Source organism: Salvia splendens, chromosome 10, assembly GCF_004379255.2.
Source record: "Salvia splendens isolate huo1 chromosome 10, SspV2, whole genome shotgun sequence".
NCBI classification, from domain to species: domain Eukaryota; kingdom Viridiplantae; phylum Streptophyta; class Magnoliopsida; order Lamiales; family Lamiaceae; genus Salvia; species Salvia splendens.
In genome coordinates, this window is record NC_056041.1 from 11,066,612 (window position 1) to 11,089,529 (window position 22,918).

Here is a 22,918-nt window from a genome sequence, read left to right on the forward strand (position 1 = left end):
AAATGAAATGTAAAACGAATGAACTCTATTTATAAAACAACCAAACCGCGTGCCATCGTCCGCGACCTATCGTCCGTGTACGCCACAATGGGGAGGACGATGGCGCGCCCGATGCCTATCGTCCGCAGCCATCGTCCGTGTACGCCACAATGGGGCGGACGATGGCGCGGACGATAGGCATCGGGCGCGCCATCCTCCGCGCCCTTAGTATCGGCCGCGACGATCGTCCGCGACCTATCGTCCGTATCCGCAATGGGCGCGGACGATCGATGGCGCGGACGATGCGCGCCATCGGGCGTGCCATCGTCCGCCCATTGCGGATGGCCTTAATCTCTCTCTTTTTGTTTGTTTGTATTTTTTCTTCTCTAACTTAATTTTAGTTTCTGTGCATTTTTGCGTATGATAAACTTAATTTACATCTTAAATAACTAGTCCCGTAGACCGTGGTCCGAATAATAAAATGACTACGGAAATAGTTTATGGTTAAACGATTTTAGCTTTGGAATGATTCAGATTACATGCCATCTGCATGAAGCTTAAGTTCTAAATTTGAGTAATCTACTTAACGAAAAAGAAAAGGCACCTTTAACATGTCAAAATAGAACATTTTCTCGTTTGCAAAGGGAATAATAAATACTCCTACTAACTCACAAAATTTGAAATAACTCATAAGCTTTCCAATTTATAGGAAAATCGCATATAATGAATTTTGTTAACAATAGATTTTTTGTAAAGAATAATTAAAGAAATCTATTTTCCACAGTATCCATTTCGTTCATAAAATTATGAACACTTTCCTTTTGTCCATTCTAGAAAAATAGCAGTACTCCTTATTTTTCTACTTTGACACTAGTCATAATAAATTACTATTAATCACTTTCTCCATCTACAATACAAATAACACCAATTTTTTTAAAGAGCGGAAGATAAAGGTTAGTTAATGTTTAGTTGGGAATTAGTGACACGTAATGTCTCTGTAATTATCCCATAAAACCTGAAATTGTGAATATTTATACCCATAAAACCAGAAAATTATTCATAGCCTATATGTGTAGAGAGAGAAGGAAGTGGCAGCTTGAGTCTCTTCCATTAAAGGCTTAAGCTCGGTAAATACTGTGCTCCACACTCATATTTCCATTCCACGCGCATTCTCACTCGGTTTATTGACTTTTCTAGATCAATTCATCACTACAATTGGAGCGTGAGGCGTTTGATCCAGGGTTTGACATGCGGAGGGGCCACCATGGCTGAATCACCACCATCAACCTCTGAAAAACCCCCAATCCAGAAGGTAGTGTTAGGGTTTTTGCTCGAAGACACGCCTCTATCCGATCCGATCAATCCCGAGCCCGAAATTCCTGAAAATGCCCCTGGTGGAGGGAGTGATCCGCCGAAGTCGGCGCCAGAGGAGGTGATCGGTGAAACCGCCGCCCTCGATGAAGAGATAGAATTTCTAAATGCAATTGAGAGAGAGCTGTCTGAGCTTACTATCCAGCAGGCTCACATCGAGGGGGTTAGCGAGAGATTGGTGAGCATCGACGAGGAGGAAGGGGGTGATGTGGGAAAACAAAAGGATGGCAACGATTCGGAGAGTTTCGAATATGGAAATGAGATTGGTGAAGGTGATGTGGATAAGGAGGGTAATGCAGCTGTTAATTTTGGTGATGGAGCGTCCAAGTTAGGGAGATTTAATCAGAACAATAGCCGAAGGAGGATTAACTATCCTATGAGGCCTGATGCAGAGGATTGCTCCTTTTACATGAAATTCGGGTCGTGTAAATTTGGGTTGAATTGCAAGTTTAATCATCCTCCTAGGAGAAAGAACCCGGTCTGTTTGTGTAGTTGGATTAGACTTGATCATGCTAATAATGTTTAATGTACCGTTCATTATATTGTTCATCGTCGGTATTTTTAATCATAAAAATGTTTGCTTTTTGCAGAATATTAAGGAGAGAACAAATCACAGGGAAGAGAACTCGGGGAGGGGAGGTCAGACTGAGTGCAAGGTTATTAAAAGTTATTCTTTTCCTTTTTTACTTTTGTGGAAATGCTTTATTTGCTTTTTCAAGTGGATATGATCTTAATTCTTGATAGGGCCCATGTAAATTTGATTTCTTTAGTATGTTCCTGATTACTTCTTGCTACTTGGACACTAGAAGTAGTGTGGATAGTCTGAGTCTTTTCATCTTGCTACCAAGACAAAGCTCTTTTTCAAATAATATCCTGCATCAGGTTTGGTTCATATATAATCGGAATTCGAACATAAATCTTTCTCTTAGCCATTATCTATTCTCTTCCCTGATGCATGAGGCTTTATATTGATGATACATTTTTTTTGGTCCTTTACACACGGGTTGAGTTTTCCCTGTGATTTGTTATCTGATGTGTCAGTTTATTTGTATGTAATGCAGTATTATCTGACACCAGCGGGTTGCAAATATGGAAAGGACTGTAAATACTCTCATGGTTCAGACAGAAGCTCCACAAGCCAAACACCAGAGTTCAACTTCTTAGGGTTGCCAATTCGAATTGTATGACTCTTCTGCAAAATTTGAAGTTTTCTTCATGCATATTTGGATTTTGTTCCCTTAATCTAGGCTTTGGTTTGATTTAAATGAATTAGTGGCATTTGATTGGTTCATATATATATATATATATATATATATATATATATATTCTGGATGAATAGGGAATGCAGCTAATTAACGCTGAAAATGCTGAGTTTCGTTAAATTAGGCTCTTGAAAAATTAGAGTTTGCTGTTAGTTCCAAGTAGCTATACACGGGGAAAAAATCGACTGTCATATCTAGTTGCGATGCTATGGAGAACTTTAAATAATATCCAAAGCAAAGTTTGACTAGTTTCTTTGGTTCGACTCATTCTGTTGGTAATAATAAATTATAATCTTCATTACAGGGAGAAAAGGAGTGTCCCTACTACATGCGCACTGGGTCCTGCAAATATGGATTGAATTGCAGATTTCATCATCCTGAACCAGTCACTGTTGGTGGTGATTCCTCTTCTGGATATGGAAATGGGGGTTCCTTTCCATCACAATTTGTTTCCTCATCATCTCCCACTTCATGGTCTTCACCAAGAGCATTTAATGAGAATTCTCCATTCGTACCAGTTATGTTTCCACCATCCCCAGGTGCTCCTACTTCAAAGCAGGATTGGAATGGGTACCAGGTAATTTTTGCTTACCATCCTACGGCATGGTTCAGTAGTTTGGTATACGTCTTCTCTTTTCTTTAAACCTTGCGCAGATACTATTTTCAGATAACCACCCACTACTTTTGTTTGAATTATTTGGTAAGATATTTACTATTTAGATGATAGTGTAAAATTTGCAGTTCTTGTCAAGGTCAGGGAGTGTAAAACTCTCTGTTACTGTGTCTGTCGTGGATGTGTTCTTTAAACAAACAAAGTAATCACTCCTTCTTTTCATTAAACAAGTGGTACTTGGTTCTTAACTGACCTCATTAATTTCTAAAAGAAGGCCTGTTTCTTGGATAGTCGAAGTCATGTATGGAATATTATTGTTGCTCTTTGGTGAATTGCTGCTGGAAACATTTGAGGTAGGTGGGATTGATATTCCCAATGCTACTTAGTTCTATCAGCAAGAGTTTAGTAAATAGTGTATTCTACCTCATTAAGGAGTTATGAATATTATCCGGATGTCCTTTTATAAGCGATAATTTATGCGAAAGTTGGGAATCTGTTGTGTTGCCTTCATTCCTCGTAGATATGCATACTCTGGCTGGTCTGCTTTTGTATCTGTTATTGTGCCATAACGCTCTAGCAAATGAGTGGCTTCACTTAGCTCCAAAAAAAGGCCAAGTTGCTGTATTTAGCAAAGTAGAGATCGTCAAGAATAAAAGTCTGGTCTATGTTGTTTGTTATAATTTTTGGTTAGCTTTTAAAGTCACCATGGTGGGCCATTTGTGGAATCTAGAAATTGTACTAGCTAAATGGAAACGATATAGTTTTAGTTCTGCTTGATCTAGTTTGGTTAGTTAGTTTCAATATATATATATATACCAGTATTTTTTTTAATTAAGAATTGAGTATATAAAAGTGATGTAAGTTAATTTATGAGTAGTATGAAAGTCTACCGGAAAGTAGGTTTGGTTCACAAATAACCAGAATTGCTATCGATATGTTTTGTTATTTGTGTTTCTCCTATGATTTCTAATTTCCTTATTGTTGAAGTGAAACAAGATAGCTATTCCATTTGCTAATAGTACTAGTACATGGTTAGTTACTTAGTTTGGTAGAATATGGCAATATGCTATACACAAGTGAGTGTTCCTAGTGTCTGGAATGTAGTCAGCAAAATAGGGAAAAACAAAATGAATATGTTTAGATAGTACTACATAGTGGAAATACAGTTCTTGTGGTTGATTCATTGGTGAAGTATACATAGTCTAGTTGTCTTTCACGGTCTCAGTAAACACTAAGCTCATGCTTATAAGCCTATTGTAAAGGTTGATGGATGAGTTTGAAACTTAAGCATTGTGTCAGATTTCTTTACTTTGATTATTTTGTTAATTTGGGTCACCTGGATTTCAGTGAAAATAACTTCTGAGTTAGATCTGAAAATAATTTTAACTGAAGAGTGAGGTAAAAGATTAAAGCAGTATTTGTCGATGTAAAATAGAGGGGCCATTTGTTAGATGAAAAGTTAATTAATGATTCTTTAATAAATGGTCTTAACTTAGGAGTTCACTCCACAATATTATGAATTATAGATAAAGATTAGATGGTATATGTTGTCTCTCCTAATCTCTCCCCTGAAGGTGATAGGATTATTGTCTGTGATTGTGTGTGGTGGCCTGTTGGTTTATTTTAAAGTTTTATAGCTTATCCGTATGATGCCCCCTTTAGCTCTGTCTTATCTGCTTCCATTTCATTCTTGATTTGTTTGAGGCTGCAACCTACTCCGCATCTGAGGGCCTGCCAACACCCCCAGCCTTTGCCCTGAACAATCTACCAGCTGAGATAAACTTCCCCATGCGTCATCAGCCTGATATTCTAGTTGAAGAATATCCAGAGCGTCCTGGTGAACCAGAATGCAGTTTCTTCGTAAAAACTGGCGACTGCAAATTCCGATCAAATTGCAAATTTCATCACCCAAAAAGCCGTGTGTTCAAGGGAAAACCAAACACTTACACTCTCAGCGACAAAGGCTTGCCCCTTAGACCTGTAAGATTTTGTATATTTCATTGAATTTTTCATTTAGCACAGACAAGCAAAGCTTTCTTGTGCCTTTAACGACCATCATCCAAGAAGAAAAATCGAAGTTTGGTTTTGTTAGAAGCATCTTTCTCATAATCCGGAGCTTGCTGATAGTATCATTATCTGAAATACTTTTGATTGCACTTGTTAACAATGCAGGATCAGCCCATCTGCACGCACTATCACCGCTACGGGATTTGCAAGTACGGACCAGCTTGTAAATATGATCACCCATCAAACTTTGCCATCTTGCCGACTCCCTTTGAGCAACCGGCTGTAATGCTGGAGCAAGGAAATGAAAGCTTAGAAGCTTGAGCCTAACTTAGAGAACTATCCACTCTTTTTGTCACGTCTTAATTTACTCCTTTCATGTCACACTAGATTTTAAACTTTGGACATGCAACTTCTGCTTGACTCTGTTATTACCTAGATACAGTTTTGTAGTGACCACCAACACTTCATATTTGATCTTGGTTCTGACTTTTACTATGAACAGAATAACTTTGCACCTTGTGTCTTATCTTAGCCTTGTGATATTATGAACCAACCCCAAGTACGCTAAATGTTGGCGGTTAATGATGAGTTGGCCTGAATCCAAAAGATATGAAAGATGTTGCTGAAACGGGAAATGTAGATTTTGTTGTCTGAATAACCCGATAAAATTATAGCCTGAAATTCAATAAATGGTAAGTAGGTTTTAAATTTCACCAACTTATTTCGTTCATGTTTTATTATAAAATTAATATACATAAAAAAGGTTCATATTCCACTAACTTATTCAAAGCACTTTTATTTACCTTTTTTAAAACCCATCCTGAAACCAGATAAGACTCTTGTTAGGGGACGTAGGAAGTATTACCATAGTTTAAGAACATGTAATATTTGAGAAAGAAGATACTCCTATTTCAGCTAAGTTGATACATTTATTTTTTATAATTATTTTGAAAAAATACTACTCCCTTTGTCCCGGCTAAGATGACACATTTATTAGCCGGCACAGGATTTTAAGAGTTATTGGTTAAAATGTTTAATTGGAGAGAGAAAATGTGGGTGTAAGTATTAAAATAGAGAGAGAAAGAAATATGAATATTTTAATAGGAGTAAGAAAAAAGTGGTTTGATGTATTAATTCGAGAGAGAAAGTTTTCAAAAAATGAAATGTGTCATCTTAGTTGGGATAAACTAAAAAGGAAATCATGCCATCATAAAAAAAAAAAAAAAAAAGAAGAAAAAAAAAGAAGAAAAAAAAAAAAAAAAAAACTGAGACGGAGGAAGTAATAAATAGTGTTGGCTAGGATAGACCAAGTATATTTTTTCTTAAACAATCTTTGATTAAATCAAATGCTATAGAAAGAGTGGCATATAGCATAAAATTTGATTCCTAAGTCAGAGTCAAATGATACTAGTCTCTCCATTCTGTAATAAGAGTCATGTGAGCACGAATTTTAAAAATGTAAATAATAGTGGGTTGATAAAGTTAGTGGAATATGATATCTATTTTTTATATTGATTTTACAATAAAATAGGAGTGAAGTGAGTTAATAGAATGTGAGACTTATTTATTATTTGGTAAAAGTGAAATATGACTCTTATTATGAAACAGATGAGTATTCTATTATATAAAAGTACTAGTTCAATATGATTAAATTTATAATTACTCCAAGCTCATGACATATAATGATCTCGATTTCTAATATATGTAATCCACTCAAGATTTATTACGCTGCATTTTTTATTTTTATTTGAGGGAAAACATTTGATTTGAGTTTTGACACCCAAATTTTAAGAAGCGCCCAAATGAACTATCTACTACTACTACTTTTTACTTTTTACCCCAATTTAAGATTTTAGTGACTACAGCTACTCCCCATTTCAATCCACCCGTCACCGGCGCAGGCAGAACATCCCAGAAGTCGTCGCGACACCGCCGGCAAACGGTGATTCTGTTGAGATTTTTGTTTTACTTTCCAACTTCGCTGTGATAAAAGCACGGTGTTATCGTAGCTAACAATTTAACAATGTGCTGTATAACAGATTAGTTTAAGAAGAAGATGGTTTCAAGAGGCATAGCATGTGTTGACTGCACCATCAAATGCGAGAGATCTCACGGGAAGCAGCCAAGAATTATCGACCGATTCTTTAAAATCATGTTCGGCAAAGACTGCTCACAATTTCTGGTACTAACACACACGCACACTTACGTCTCTCTTTCATTTTTCTTTTCTTTTTTTTTTTGCTTCTGGTTATTCTGTTTCGCCTTTTTTTTTCTAGTATATTAACATGTCCCTTTCAGTTTGATTCCGTTTTGAGAAATGTAAAATCAAAGTGGAAGGATAAAATTATTGAAGTTTGAGTACGATTTTAGGAAAAAGAAAGTGCGATTTTAGATGACAGAAAAGAAAGTAAGTGGAAAAAATAATTGAAGCTTGAGCTCTACTTTTATACTCACTCTATCCCATTTAGTGGATCATTTCTTTTTTCAGCGCAAGATTTTATTGGTGTTGTTTTGTGTGTTTAGTGGAGAGAATAAATTACTCCATTAATTTTGTGGAACATGAAACATTCTAAAATGGAGAAGTGTATCATTCCAAACTGGGACTGAGGGTATTAAGGCTGTTATGTGATTCCTTTTTATATTATGCGCTTTTGTGAGTGTATTTTATTATGTTATGGTTTGTGTTCTCTGTAGAGAGAGAGCATCAATGATTATGTTTAAATATGTTCTATTGCACTCAGTTTAAATGTGAACTTACTTAGCACAATCAAATAAGTATATTTCTCATTGCGTTGGTTCTACTTTTACCCCTGCATGGCTGGTTTAAATTAGTTGTGGTCTTGTGGATCTTGCATGTGACTATTACATTTTTATGCTGATGGCTATCTCATGTTAAAAGTATCTCCCTTAATCCCATTGTCCATTTAGCTTATCAGCAAAAACCCTGAGTATCTATCAATTTGTATGCTGCTTGGCTTCAATATGTTAGAGCACGGGGAAATAGCAAAGATTACATATTGACATGTATCTACAAAGAGCTTATCTTCAGTCTTGAGCTTTTCCAAAAATACATTCTTTAAATTCTATAAACCAATAAAGAACTCCAAAAATTTAAATTTATTGGCCATTTGCACCAGTCAAATTCTTGGTGTAATGGGAGTCTTAATTTGAAGGTATAGACTTTTATTTGGCCCAGCACAAACTGTAGGTGCATTTGAGAATCACTGCAGACTTAAAGGGCTTTTATGCTCTGTATCTCAAATATTAATGATGCTAGTCTGGTCATGTGATCACATTTAAAAGGTTGCATGTTAGAGAACTGTGCCTACGGTGCTATGCAAGATACTTTTGCCATGTCCATGCCTATCCCACACAGATTAAAATCTGTGAACCTTTTGGAGATAAAAAGGATTATTTTGCACGCGATTTCCTTTTTTGTACTGCCCATATGGGCTTTATCTTGCATTTTGAATGTGAGCCTTCTGTTGAAATGAACAAATAAATTTCTTACCATTGTGCAGTACTTGCCTCCGGGGTCTGCAAATATAATGAAGCACTTGACTAATAAGGAAACTCAAATTGTGGATGTAAATGGCCAGAAATGGTCTGTATCACTTTCCCTTGTCAAAGGCTCCCTTGCATTTAAAAGGGGTTGGCAAAAGTTTTTTCGAGACCACGGTCTTAAAGCTGGAGAACTCTTGGTATTTGAGTACTATGGGGAAAGTGATTTTATTGTTCACATCTATGGAACAAGCGCCCGTGAGAGAACAAACTTCAATTATAACATGGCTCGCCGGGGCAAAACACGTGGAAGAGAACCTGGAACAGCTTCAGAAGATGAATCATGTGATATAGTTGGTGTAAATAACATGGCTCGCCGGGGCAAAAAACGTGGAAGAAACTCTGGAACAACTTCAGAAGATGAATCATGTGATATAGTTGGTGTAAATACGAGCAATGAATCCATCTCGATATCTGGAGATGAATTTCAAAACCGTAAAGCCAAGCATGTGGTTAAAAGTGCTGGCTTGGGGGTTTCAGAACTTCTTCCGATACCTGTGGATGCTGAGGATCCAATTTGTATGATCAACAAAAGTGATTGGTATCACGAACAAAATAGGAATTCCTTATATGACTTAAGCTTTGAGATGGAATACAAAACTTCAGATGCAAAGGAATGTGAGAGAGCTGTAATCACAACGTTAGACCATCATACTGAAACTGAACAGCATGATGCCAACTTAGATAATGCATCAGTCCCAAAATTATCCCCGTCTTATAATCAGGTTCTGGAACTGACCAACCCAGCTCAAGCGGAGCAGACTAAGACAAATGCAGAGAATGCTCAAGTGGCTGTGAACGAGGAAAATCTTATCACAAGTAAAAGTGGTGAACTTTCTAGTGACAAGTTGGTGAAAGCTTTGCATGCAAAAACAGCCCTTTCTCATACTGAAAATGGAAATGAGATTGAAAAGGTGGATGACACTCAAATAGCTTCGCATTCACATCAAGAGGGTGGCCAGTCTGGTGGTGCTTTCAAGAACAAGTTTTATGAGAAGACTTCCGATAACAGAAAAATGAAGAAGGGCGAGTTGGATAATGTTTGCAGTTTCCAAGATGGTAGGGCAACTTGTGCTTAGACTCAGGTTCATTCTGTTTTTAACATATTACTATTAATATGCAATTAATGTCTTATGATATTCTTCATTAACCAGTGATACCTGTTGCACTAGACAAAGCACAACCCATAAGCAAATCTCCTTTCGTAAACATTGCAAAAAGCGAACATGCTTCCGTCTCCAGTTCAACTGTCAAAAATCCATTAGGTTTGTCTTCTGGCTCCTTTACTAGAGAAATGAAGCATGTCTCATTTTATCAAGAGATGTCTTAAGTTGCATTTGTTGGTTTAATAACGGTATATACTGTACAGGACTACATGCTACTACTATTACGAAAGGAATCAAGATGGAAGACAAAGACAATGTGTTTCCTCAATTACCAAGTGATGGTGCGTTCTAGTCTTCTACATTCTAATTAAGTAATGTTGTTTTTCTGTGTATTTGCATATATGTTCTATGTGGTCTGTACATTTTTTTCCATGAGCTGCAGGAAAGGAGCCACCAATGACGTGGAACGAACCCCAGATGATTTCTCCAGTAGTAGTAAAAGCTGAACCTGATCTGCCGTATGAAACAGGCCAATTGGATACTACCAATCCCTTTTTATCGCCATTTACAGCTGATATAGAGAGCAAACTATACCTGGTATTCTGCTTTTTCATCCTTTCCTTTCGTATTGATTGTGGATCGCTATTAATATCCTATATGAATGCATCGATGACTAGGCCTAATCATGGCTTCTCCCCTGATTGCTCCTTATCATTAGCGCTAAATATAATTGATAGATGATGGTGAAAGATGACTATATTGGGTTGATCATATTTCTTAAATTACCACCTCTATAAAGCATTTATGATCCTTGAGGATAATTGCGGAAATCTCTCTTGGGATAGTATTTCTCTAAAAGGTTGGTTTAAAAATAGTTATAACTTGTGGTGTTCTGAACTGCATTTAACTCCCTTGGCATTTATTATCGTCTTACATAAACCTTGCATACCTCTGATCATAATATTTATGATGTGAAATACTCCCTATTTTTAGCATTGAAATTTGGCTTTGTACAAACAACAGAAATTTGCATAGACATTCCTACTCAAGTGATGTGCAAAATAAAGTTTTTACTGTGGTACTCTGTACTCACATCAGTTGCAATTTATCCGTGATAGTAAACCACTTATGCTGCGTTGTTGAAAACCACACCAAACTGCAGATTGAAATTAGATGGGTATTCAGCTCTGTTATATCTTCAATTTATTAATATCTGCATATTGCATTACCTCTTTGCCGTGTTTTATGTAGGAGCTGCCGGTAGCAATTACATTACCTCGAGGAAGATGGAGGACTCAGCCGAGATTTCATTCAAGGATGGTCCAGATGATTGTATATCTGAGAGACTCGGTACGAAGGATATGGCCAGTTGTCTACTGTGAATATGTTGGTGGTAGAGCATTAACTGTTAACTGGACTAACTTCTGCGAGCTAAACAACATTAAGCCTGGGGACAACTGCCGGTTTGAAGTTGAAGATAGTTCATTGTTTGTCTTTAGAGTCGACGTGACACATGGATCTGGTTGAATCCTCCCTCGCGATGCAGTCATGCAGAGCTTGTTGTGCAGCTAACTTAGCCTTTCGAAGTTGAAGTACTAGATGAAGCAATGCAGAGATCTTGTAGGCTTTTTGTAAATTTTTCTTAGTGCACCTGATTCCCTGAATTTTGGTGATGCTACTGTTTGGACTGATCCATACCTAGTAGTTGTGTAATGTGCATGCCTTTTTTCTACATTCGCTTTTTCTTTCTAGTATCATTTGTACTCTCTTTTAGTATTTGGAAGGAGATGATTAGACACAAGAGCTATGCATTTCTTTTCTTATTTCTCATGTTACTTTATTTTAGTTAAAAGCAAAAAGAAAATAGACGCATGAAATAACAATAAAAAGTTCTCGAAACATTTTTTGTTTAAAATGAAAATTGTAAAAAAATTGTTCTTTCGTGCATGTGTGAGGGCCCCATTATGGTTAACTTTCTCTTATTGTACTATATGTTCCTTTGCGGTTTTATTTTGGGAGGTCCATTATTATATTTATATGAGCGATTACATTTTAACAATATTTAGTAATTCCTTTATTCACATTTTATTATGTACTAAAATTAATATTCAACTCAATAATAGAGTGGATTTTGGGGAGTACTTTAATTTTCATGGGAAACAACGAAATGTGAGAGTCGGAAACTCGGAATGTGATGAATCGGCGAATTTTTGATGTTTGTAAATGCAGGAAATAAATGAAGATCAACACAGGGATTTTACGTGGTTCGATTTACTGATGTAAATCTACGTCCACGGGGAGAAATAGGGGCAGATTTGTATTGCTTGATCTGCGAATTACAGCTTACAACACTGGCCTGCTTTATGATATTCTCTCTAAAGAGCTTTTTAGAATTTTACCGAAGAAGTTATCTATCTGACCTAGGTTCTATTTATACAGTGAACCAAGATCGTGGCATGCAGCATTTATTAGGTAGTGGATGTCGTGGAGATCGTGGCGACCTTGCATGGGTCCACTATCCTGCATGAGTTAATGACTGCTTGACACCACTAAATAGATCGTCGGTGTAGTGGAGGTGGAAATCTTGCATGAGTCCACTATCTCCTAGTTCGGTCGAATACTGAGACCGAACTGCTGAATTATTGCCGAGCAGCTTTTGCCGATCTGAGAGTAGAGCTTGATGCCGACCTGAGAGCAGAGCTTGATGAGTTGGCTTTCACCGAGCTGTAGGCTGGGGCCGAACTCTTTGGTTGTGCCGAACTGAACTCTTTAGTCACGCCGGACTGATACTCTTTAGTCATGCCGAACTGATACTCTGTCTTGGGCTTTACTGCTGTTGGGCTTGTTTAGTACGTACTCCATCACTACCCCCCCCGAAAAGAGAAGTGAATCACTTCGGCATTCTGGATAAAAGTATGGGGTAAGTTGATGTTTGTCCACGGTCTCATGAAGTGAACTCTTCTTTGACCGGACTTGGTTTGTGTCCTAATTTGGCGAGTTTTATCGCTCGGATCGAACTTTCCGTTGTCCTAATTTGGGGATCGGACTTTCCCTTGTCCTAATTTGGGGATCGGACTTTCCCTTGTCCTAATTCGGCGAGTTTTATCGCGTGGATCGGACTTTCCCTAGTCCTAATTCAGGCAAGTTTTATCGCGAGAATTGGACTTTTGTTGCAGTTCGTTTCAGACGAAGTGCTTGTTTAAGCTGAATTGTGGTCTTGTATCCTCTTTAGAAGCTTTGACGCACAATCGTGGGCTTGTTGCAGCTCGTTTCAGACGAACTGCTTGTTTAAGCTGAATTGTGGTCTTGTATCTTCTGTAGAAGCTTTGACTTACAATCGTTGGCTTGTTGCAGCTCGTTTCGGACGAACTGCTTGTTTAAGCTGAATTGTAGTCTTGTATCTTCTGTAGAAGCTTTGACTCACAATCGTTTAGCTTGTATATGTTCTAAGAAGGGGATCAGCCTTCGAAGAACAAGATGCCTCAGTAACATTTGTAAGAGACGACACGCACAGAGACAGACGAAACAGACAGACAAAAACGCACAGAGACAAAAAAAGACCAAGTAAGCCAAATAAAGCACAGAGACAAAAAACGCACATAACCTTAGGACCGAACTAGACACAAGACAGACTGACCGGACTGTCTCTTACAAATGGAACTTTTTGAGGTTGGAAATGTGCCATGTTCGGGGTACCTGTTCTCCTGACATGTGAGCCAATTTGTAAGACCCTTTGCCGAGGACTTCTGACACCCGATACGGACCTTCCCATGTGGGTTCGAGCTTGCCCAGCTTTTCTGCTCGGCTTACTTCGTTGTTTCTCAGGACGAGATCTCCCACTTGAATTTGCAGCTTCTTCACCCTTTGGTTGTAATACCGGGCTACTTGCTCCTTGTACTTGGCTGCTTTTATGCATGCCAATTCTCTTCTTTCTTCGGCAAGATCTAGCTCGGCTCTCAGTCTGTCGTCATTCATTTCTGAGGAGAAATTTAGAGTTCGGGGACTGGGTACGCCGATCTCCACCGGAATCACAGCTTCAGTGCCGTATACCAGACTGTACGGAGTTTCACCGTTGGAGGTTGTGGGTGTAGTTCGGTAGTACCATAGGACTTGAGGGAGATTTTCTACCCATTGTCCTTTGGCTTGTTCTAACCGAGCTTTTAACCCTTTCACCAGGATACGATTTGTTACCTCCGTTTGTCCGTTTGCTTGTGGATGAGAGACCGAAGTGAACCGCTGTTGAATATTCAGCTCTTGGCACCAATTCTTGAACGTCTTGTCGGTGAACTGAGTCCCGTTATCCGAGATGAGGATGTGGGGTATGCCAAATCGGCACACTATGTTCTTCCAGACGAAATCCAATGCCTTCGAACTCGTTATCGTAGCTAATGGTTCAGCTTCCACCCACTTCGTAAAGTAGTCCACGGCAACGATTAGGAATTTCATTTGCCGAGGAGCTTGAGGAAGTGGTCCCACTATGTCTATGCCCCATTGCATGAAAGGCCAAGGGCTCTGCATAATGGATAGATCGGTTTGCGGCATCCTTGGGATATTTGCATGGATTTGGCACTTCGGGCAGGTCTTGACGAGCTGCACTGCTTCTTGTACCAAGGTTGGCCAATAATATCCCCATCTTAGAACTTTTTTAGCTAAAGCTCTAGCTCCGATGTGGCTGCCGCACGATCCTTCATGAACTTCTCTGAGGATGTAGTCCGTCTCTTCTGGTCCTACGCACCGCAATAACGGCTGGAGGTAAGACTTTCTAAAGAGGACTCCTTCATGAAGTTCGTACCGAAGTGCTCGGCACGTGATCTTCCGAGCTTCTCTCTTATCCTCGGGCAATTGTCCTTGATCCAGATACTGCAAGATCGGCGTCATCCAGTTCGGCGAGCTGGATACTGAATGCACCTCGGCTTCATCAATGCTTCGATGCATTAATTCTTCCGCCTTTGAGCTCGGATCTGAGGCCAACTTACTTAAGGTATCTGCTCGGCTATTTTCCGCTCTGGGAACGCGGATTATCCGAAAATAGGAGAAACTTCGGCTGATGCTTTGCGCTTTGTCCAAATACTTCTTCATTCTCTCGTCACGAGCTTCACTTGTACTCAACATGTGATTTACTATGACTTGTGAATCACAATGGACTTTGAGAGATTTGACGAGCAGACTTTGCGCTAACTGGAGTCCGGCAAGGAGGGCTTCGTACTCGGCTTCATTATTAGTAGTGGGGAATAGGAACCGAAGTGAGTAGGTTACCTCGTGTCCGTCGGGAGCGACGAGTAAAATACCAGCTCCACTTCCCATCTTGTTTGAAGCTCCATCTACGAATCCGCTCCAGCAGTCTGGCGGCTCTACTTCGGATTTCAAGGGCTGTGCTAGTTCGGTATTGGCAGACTTTTTCTGTTCGGCAATGACAGGGATTGCTTGATCGAACTTGGCCTCTGTAAGAAAATCTGCCAAGGCTTGTCCCTTGATGGCTTTCCGAGGTAGGTACTCGATTGAGTGTTCTCCCAGCTCTATGGCCCATTTGGCGATTCTGCCTGATGCTTCTGGCTTGGTCAAAACTTGCCGAAGAGGCAGATCGGTTAAGACGCATACCTTGTGAGCATAGAAGTATGGCCGCAGTCTCCTTGCTGCATTTACTAACGCCAGAGCAATTTTTTCCAGAGGTTGATACCTTGTTTCTGGACCTCTTAATGCTCGGCTTGTAAAGTAGATGGGAAGCTGCTTTAGGCCTTCTTCTCGTACAAGCACCGCGCTGATGGTTTGATCTGATGCCGCTAAGTATAAGAATATTACTTCGGCTTCGGTTGGAGCAGAGAGAATAGGAAGCTCGGCTAGATAACTTTTGAGCTCGTCAAAGGCCTTTTTCTGCTCGGCTCCCCACTCGAACTTTGGTGCCTTTTTCAACACCTTGAAGAATGGCAGTTGCTTTTCGGCTGCTTGGGAAAGGAATCGATTCAGTGCGGCTAGACATCCGGTTAGCCTTTGCACGTCATGTATGGACTTCGGCATTGCCATGTGCTGAACGACTTGAACTTTTGAGGGATTTGCCTTGAGTCCGTCCTTTGAAACCCAACAACCCAGAAACTTTCCCGAATCTACCAAAAAGGTACATTTTTGGGGGTTGAGTTTGAGGTTGGCTTTTCGGAGCACGTTGAGAGTGGATTTGAGGTTGTCTTCGTACTCCGAAGTGCTTTTGCTTTTGACAACTATGTCGTCGACATACACTTCAACCTGTTTCCCGATTAGGTGCCGAAAAAGCTTGTCTACCATCCTTTGATAAGTGGCTCCGGCATTCTTTAAACCGAATGGCATCTTTTTATAAGCGAAAATGCCGAAATCGGTAATAAAAGCTGTTTTCGGAGCGTCACTCTCATCCATCAACACTTGGTGATATCCTTTGTATAAATCAAGAAAACAGAAAATTTCGAAGCCGATCAAAGCTTCTACTTTTTTATCTATATTCGGAAGGGGATAGCAATCTTTTGGACAGTGCTTGTTTAGATCGGTAAAATCTATGCACATCCGCCATCCTCCTCCTTTTTTCTTGATCATCACAGGATTGGCCACCCAAGAAGGATATTTCACCTCGAATAGTACATCCGCTTTTAGTAATTGGCGGACTTCGTCATGGATGACTTGGCTTCTTTCTGCCGCAAAGAGTCTTTGCTTCTGTTTTACTGGCCGGATTGAAGGATCAATATTTAACCGATGAGTGATTACCTCGGGGGGCACTCCGGTCATGTCCAACGGAGACCATGCAAAGACATCTTTGTACTCCTTGAGGAGCTGAATGGTCTTTTCCCGGAGTAGAGGCGTTCCTGCGAAGCCGACGTTGACCGTTCTGGATGGATCATCTTCGTATAACTGAACGGTCATTGAGTTCGGCTCTGAAGTGACTTCGGTCATCTCGCTTGCCTCCGACTCCGGTTGCTGTGATTGCTATGCTTGATGGTGCCGAACTGATTGCTCGGCACTTTTAAGCGCAATCTGCAGACATTCTTTTGCTCTCTTTTGATCACCTCGGATGACCGCTATCCCACCTTTAGTGGGGATCTTGATGGTGAGGTGATAAGTAGAGCAAACGGCCCGAACTGTGTTGAGCCAGTCCCTCCCCAGGATGACGTTGTACGGAGACCGAGCTTTCACCACAAAGAACTCGATCATCGTATTGGAGCTTGTAGGCGCTTTTCCCACCGTGATCGGAAGGCTGATAATACCTTCAGGGCGGGTGTCCTCCTGGGCGAAACTTTTCAGAGGAAGTGGAGCCGGACTGAGCCGAGCTGGATCCACTTCCATTTTATCGAAACATTCTTTAAAAAGAATGCTGACTGACGCTCCTGTATCCACAAATACTCTGTGGACCAGTTTGTTTGCCACCCCGGCTTGAATGACAATAGCGTCTTGGTGAGGAGAGATGGCTGGGACGGGATCAGCATCTGAAAATGTAATCACTTCGTCTTTCTTCAGCCTTTTATGTGTTGGTTCCTCTTGATTGGAACCTCTGCGTTCTGCTTTTAGGGACGACTTAGTCTTCCCGGCAGGGAGAGCATCAATAGTCAGGATTACTCCATCATATTGCGGCTCGTCGTCGTCTTCGGGATCCTCATGCCTTTTCGGATCCTGAGGATTGCAGTTCGCCCCTCTCTGCTTTTTGTTCTTTTTCGGCTGCTTGCTTTGGTATTTTTTTAACGTTCCTGTTTTCACAAGAACATCAATACCTGCAGCCAAATCTCGGCACTCCTCGGTATCGTGACCGTGGGTGTGATGGAAGGAGCAATATTGATCCTGAGGTCGCCGCGCGGCTGATTTCGTCATCCGCTTTGGTCTTTCGAACATATCGGAATGTAGTTCGAAAATTTCCGCTCTTGACTTGTTCAGCGGTACGAACTGAGCGGGCGGCTTCTCGGGGTTGAGACGTGGTCCCAATCTGCCTTGTACCGGTGCCCTTTGAATTCTTTCAAAAGGAGTTCGGCGAGGAAGCCTCTGATCGCTATGATCGGGCTTCTTTTCGTCTCCTCGGGATGAGCTGTCTAAAGACCGTTTTCGACGGTCTGCCTCATCCGCACGGGAAAACTGGTCCGCAATGTCCCACATTTCTTGAGCTGTTTGCGGACCGCACTCCACGAGCTTTCTGTAGAGAGCTCCGGGCAGGATTCCATTTTGGAATGCCGAAATGACAAGTAGATCATTGAGATTATCTACTTGTAGGCATTCTTTATGGAATCTCGTCAGGAAGTCGCTGATCTTTTCGTCGCGACCTTGACGTATAGAAAGCAGCTGAGCCGAAGTGATCCGGGCTTCTGCTTTCTGAAAGAACCTCCTGTGGAAAGCATCCATTAGATCTCGGTAGGATCTAATGCTGCCTTGAGGAAGGCTGTCGAACCACCTTCTGGCGTTCCCGATGAGCAGCTCGGGGAACAGTTTGCACATATGGACCTCATTGAGACCCTGGTTCGCCATATTATATTGATAGCGTCCCAAGAAGTCATGAGGATCCTCTAGCCCGTCATAAGTCATTGACGGTGTCCGGTAGTTCCGCGGCAAAGGAGTTCGGGTGATGTCGTCCGAGAACGGAGTCTTTAATGCTCCGTACATGGCGAACCCGACATCTCTTCGGTACGGAGGAGATGGAGTTCTCCTGTGGTTCCGGTACCGAGGAGGAGCAGGAGCATGTTGAGGTTGAGGATTCTTTCTCCTGGAAGACACGTCACTACTGCGGTAGTGACTTTCATGTCTGGATGAGGAGGGAGAATCCGCCGTTGTCTTCTCCGGCTGTTGGCTCTTCTGCAGGAAGGTTAAGAACTCCTCCTGCTTCTCGGCCAAGAACAGCTTGACAGCTTCATTTAAATTGGGCTGCTGGGAAGACTCGGTGCGATGACTCCTGGAGTGGCTTGCTCCTTCTTCGTGAGAACCGGAGGTAGATGTCTCCCGAGGCCGTTTTTCAGACCTGCGAGCTGGACTAGCTTCCTCACGGTTATCACGAACGGTATTATGAGTGTTATGTGATCTGGTATGCATTTTTTGGGGTGGAAAAGGGTCAAAAATTCGCTTTATCACAAATTTTGTTCTCTGCTTCCCACAGACGGCGCCAGTGATGAATCGGCGAATTTTTGATGTTTGTAAATGCAGGAAATAAATGAAGATCAACACAGGGATTTTACGTGGTTCGATTTACTGATGTAAATCTACGTCCACGGGGAGAAATAGGGGCAGATTTGTATTGCTTGATCTGCGAATTACAGCTTACAACACTGGCCTGCTTTATGATATTCTCTCTAAAGAGCTTTTTAGAATTTTACCGAAGAAGTTATCTATCTGACCTAGGTTCTATTTATACAGTGAACCAAGATCGTGGCATGCAGCATTTATTAGGTAGTGGATGTCGTGGAGATCGTGGCGACCTTGCATGGGTCCACTATCCTGCATGAGTTAATGACTGCTTGACACCACTAAATAGATCGTCGGTGTAGTGGAGGTGGAAATCTTGCATGAGTCCACTATCTCCTAGTTCGGTCGAATACTGAGACCGAACTGCTGAATTATTGCCGAGCAGCTTTTGCCGATCTGAGAGTAGAGCTTGATGCCGACCTGAGAGCAGAGCTTGATGAGTTGGCTTTCACCGAGCTGTAGGCTGGGGCCGAACTCTTTGGTTGTGCCGAACTGAACTCTTTAGTCACGCCGGACTGATACTCTTTAGTCATGCCGAACTGATACTCTGTCTTGGGCTTTACTGCTGTTGGGCTTGTTTAGTACGTACTCCATCAGAATGAATGGCGGTTTCCATGGTTGATCACATCTTCTGGGTTTCCCCTCACAATCCAACTGAAAGCAATCGACACTCAAAATCAAATCTTCCTCTCCTCCCCTGGAAAGACCCCTCAACTCTCTCGCTCAATTTGCTGCCCACAACTCCATTCAAACACCACCAAAATCAACAACTAAACCAGCAGTGCTGTCATCCTCTCTCGGTGGCTTTCCCCGCGCTCGCATTCTCCAACACCCTTTTCTTCGCTTCCAACGTTGCGTTGATCGTCGCCGAAGATGAGCACGAGGACAAGCTGATCGGCCGCTTCCGCCGCGAGGTTCTCAAGGCTGGCGTGCTCCAGGAGTGCAGGCGCCGCCGCTTTTTCGAGTGCAGCCAAGACAAGCGCAAGCGGAAGTCGCGCGAGGCGGCTCGTCGCAACCGGAAAAGGTTGGTTGTGTTGTGTGGATTGGATATATCAACCTTTTCTTTTCTTAATTATTTGCTTTCCGGTGATTCTCTGTTTCCGATTTCTTGTTTGACTTCATTGATTCAAGTGTTAAATTTCTTGATTTTGTTGGTTTTGTCGATCTAATATCGAACACTTCTTGATTTCTTTTTCATAAATTTGTTTGTGAGTTTTGTCAACCGACTTAGGTTTCATTTGGTGGCTAGAATTTCTGATTCTGATCCTAAAAACCGGTAAATGTCTCCGTTACCTTTTGATTATATTTAATTGACTGATACATATACGTTTACATGCCTCCATAGAGTAAGTGAGTAACTAATCAATTTTACAACCAAATTCTACTATGAGTAATTTTATATGCTTTGCTCAGTTTGATGGAGCATTCCTTTAATGTAACATCTATGATAAATCATAAAGTGTATCTCTTTTTAGATCATAAGATATATTCACATAAAGCTTATGACAGAAGAGGGGCTTTCACCTAATGTATACCAGTAATGCCTAATCTGGTAATGGCTGTTTAAGCATTTTAGGCTAAGAACTTTACATGATTAGTTTTGTTATTTATCGCTGGCTTTTAACTTCCCCTATGTATGTATTTAACTTCCCCTTATTTAGTTCACTCTGTATTGTTCGTCTTCGATATCTTGAATGCCATTAGTTCTTAAAAGACCCGATCTTGTCTGTGATCAGGCGGCCACAGCAGCCAAAGGCCAAAGCAGAGACTTCAAACAAGAAGACACAAGATACCAATGGCGACGATGATAACTGGGAGTTTTTTGACATAGATTTACCCTATTGTTGACTTCTACTCTGCAAATCAAAGGTGCAATGGCAGGGACCTCGCTGGTAACTACAACAACTGCGTTAACTAAAGGCATTATATGTTGATAACTTGTTTATGAAATCGAACAAATTCTACTATGAGAAAATGTACTTTGTTGGCGTCTTCGTTTCAAAGAGTTGAAATATGCTTGCTAACTCTTTGTGGCTGTAAAGTACAGATCTCTGATGTACTGTAATTTTCTTCATCACTCTGTGATTTTGCATGAACTCTTCATTTAACAAGATTACCATGTTTATGGCAAGTATTGCTTTATTTTTGCATAATTTCTATTCCAGCTGCATATTATATTTTCAGACGTGGAATGATCGCTCAGTTGGTGAGACGTATTGGTTAGAGTTTCGAGTCAGCAGTGGTTGATGGGGAACACCATTATTGTTCCTCTTACACAATAGAGAGGAAAAAAGAAGGAAGTTTAAGTAAGCTGCTTGTGGTTTATACTATGCCGAATGCATAGACGAAGAGTAAACTTTGTGGCGATCATTCGATAATCCATTCAGAAGAATCCAAATCTGCATTTTATTTTGATAATTTAACAACATAAACATGACTAATTCTTCATTACTTAATTTGCGCTAAAGAAGCTTCTTTCCGAGGTAGCTGACAGAACTATGATATCATTGCTACGTCATATTAATATATACTTATGTAGTTATATACCTATACACCTCTATAGCGGAATTGTAATCATATGCTAACGTGTTGATAATATATACGTTATGATTAAATTATGTCCATTAGGTTTCGAATTTAATGACTCAAATTAGTAGTTGTATTATCATCTAATTAAGAGAGTTTTTTTAGCCTAGTGCGATCGTGTTATCAAATGAGAACCACATAGATGATATGCCAATCTGATGGATATGTGATAGAAATCCATGAGTTCCATCTTAAAATCAATTGGTGGTAAGAGGAGAGGTGCTCGGGAGAGGTCCATGAGACTTTGTGTATAAAGATGTGAGATATTATTATATTCATTTTTATGTTTCAATTGACAACACCCTCCCTCAAACCCTTCAAGATATAGTGGATTAAGCTCGCTCTTTGTGTACAAAGATGTGAGATATTATTATATTCATTTTTATGTTTCAAATCCATGAGTTCCATCTTAAAACCAATTGGTGATAAGAGGAGAGGCGCTCAGGAGAGGCCCATGAGACTTTGTGTACAAAGATGTGAGATATTATTATATTTATTTTTATGTTTCAATTGCCAATACTCTCCCTCAAACCCTTCAAGATATAGTGGATTAAGCTCGCTCTTTGTGTACAAAGGTGTGAGATATTATTATATTCATTTTTATGTTTCAATTGACAACACCCTCCCTCAACTCCTTCAAGGTGAATCTGAATATTAAGGTGAATCTGGATATTATTATATTCATTTTTATGTTTCAATTGCCAACACCCTCACTCAAACCCTCCACCTTCAAGATATGGTGGATTAAGTTCGCTCTTTGTGTACAAATATGTGAGATATTATTATATTCATTTTTATGTTTCAATTGACAACACCCTCCCTCAAACCCTTCAAGATATAGTGGATTAAGCTCGCTCTTTGTGTACAAAGATGTGGGATATTATTATATTCATTTTTATGTTTCAAATCCATGAGTTCCATCTTAAAACAATTGGTGGTAAGAGGAGAGGCGCTCATGAGAGGCCCATGAGACTTTGTGTACAAAGATGTGAGATATTATTATATTCATTTTTATGTTTCAATTGCCAACACTCTCCCTCAAACCCTTCAAGATATAGTGGATTAAGCTCGCTCTTTGTGTACAAAGATGTGAGATATTATTATATTCATTTTTATGTTTCAATTGCCAACACCCTCCCTCAACTCCTTCAAGGTGAATCTGAATATTAAGGTGAATCTGGATATTATTATATTCATTTTTATGTTTCAATTGCCAACACCCTCACTCAAACCCTCCACCTTCAAGATATGGTGGATTA

The 22,918-nt window shown here is 40.3% G+C and overlaps 3 protein-coding genes across 6 annotated transcripts; all 3 read left to right on the forward strand.

The window, feature by feature from the left end:
* Positions 1 to 950: 950 nt before the first annotated feature.
* On the forward strand, positions 951 to 5,746 carry LOC121752003 (zinc finger CCCH domain-containing protein 67-like). The gene is made up of 7 exons (XM_042146861.1): positions 951 to 1,106; positions 1,177 to 1,828; positions 1,941 to 2,006; positions 2,412 to 2,531; positions 2,917 to 3,189; positions 4,930 to 5,205; positions 5,398 to 5,746. The coding sequence occupies exons 2-7, from the start codon at positions 1,244 to 1,246 to the stop codon at positions 5,551 to 5,553; spliced, it is 1,476 nt and encodes a 491-aa protein (XP_042002795.1). The 5' UTR covers positions 951 to 1,106; positions 1,177 to 1,243; the 3' UTR covers positions 5,554 to 5,746.
* Positions 5,747 to 6,964: 1,218 nt separating this feature from the next.
* Positions 6,965 to 11,722, forward strand: LOC121753368. Of its 4 annotated transcripts, none has more exons than XM_042148653.1 (7): positions 6,965 to 7,182; positions 7,272 to 7,414; positions 8,754 to 9,852; positions 9,948 to 10,058; positions 10,163 to 10,240; positions 10,342 to 10,496; positions 11,151 to 11,722. In XM_042148653.1, exons 2-7 carry the CDS (start codon positions 7,289 to 7,291, stop codon positions 11,424 to 11,426), a joined length of 1,845 nt encoding a protein of 614 aa, XP_042004587.1. In that variant the 5' UTR covers positions 6,965 to 7,182; positions 7,272 to 7,288; the 3' UTR covers positions 11,427 to 11,722. The 4 variants fall into 4 exon arrangements, with proteins under 4 accessions (XP_042004587.1, XP_042004586.1, XP_042004588.1 ...); XM_042148652.1 differs by having other exon boundaries at positions 6,965 to 7,174; XM_042148654.1 differs by having other exon boundaries at positions 6,965 to 7,174; positions 9,966 to 10,058.
* A 7,938-nt stretch (positions 11,723 to 19,660) lies between these two features.
* LOC121751017 (30S ribosomal protein S21, chloroplastic-like) lies at positions 19,661 to 21,226 on the forward strand. Its single transcript, XM_042145713.1, has 2 exons — positions 19,661 to 20,097; positions 20,810 to 21,226. The coding sequence occupies exons 1-2, from the start codon at positions 19,676 to 19,678 to the stop codon at positions 20,919 to 20,921; spliced, it is 534 nt and encodes a 177-aa protein (XP_042001647.1). The 5' UTR covers positions 19,661 to 19,675; the 3' UTR covers positions 20,922 to 21,226.
* The last annotated feature ends 1,692 nt before the right edge of the window (positions 21,227 to 22,918 follow it).

What these genes read in the sequence shown, in the direction of transcription:
- LOC121751017 (XM_042145713.1), top strand. Translation starts at nt 19,676, where the DNA reads ATGGCGGTTTCCATGGTTGATCACATCTTCTGGGTTTCCCCTCACAAT. An exon ending in GCTCGTCGCAACCGGAAAAG is followed by an intron (nt 20,098 to 20,809) that starts GTTGGTTGTGTT and finishes GTCTGTGATCAG; the next exon opens with GCGGCCACAGCAGCCAAAGG.
- LOC121753368 (XM_042148653.1), top strand. Translation starts at nt 7,289, where the DNA reads ATGGTTTCAAGAGGCATAGCATGTGTTGACTGCACCATCAAATGCGAG. An exon ending in AAGACTGCTCACAATTTCTG is followed by an intron (nt 7,415 to 8,753) that starts GTACTAACACAC and finishes ACCATTGTGCAG; the next exon opens with TACTTGCCTCCGGGGTCTGC. An exon ending in AACTGTCAAAAATCCATTAG is followed by an intron (nt 10,059 to 10,162) that starts GTTTGTCTTCTG and finishes TATACTGTACAG; the next exon opens with GACTACATGCTACTACTATT.
- LOC121752003 (XM_042146861.1), top strand. Translation starts at nt 1,244, where the DNA reads ATGGCTGAATCACCACCATCAACCTCTGAAAAACCCCCAATCCAGAAG. An exon ending in GAGGTCAGACTGAGTGCAAG is followed by an intron (nt 2,007 to 2,411) that starts GTTATTAAAAGT and finishes TATGTAATGCAG; the next exon opens with TATTATCTGACACCAGCGGG. An exon ending in AGGATTGGAATGGGTACCAG is followed by an intron (nt 3,190 to 4,929) that starts GTAATTTTTGCT and finishes GATTTGTTTGAG; the next exon opens with GCTGCAACCTACTCCGCATC.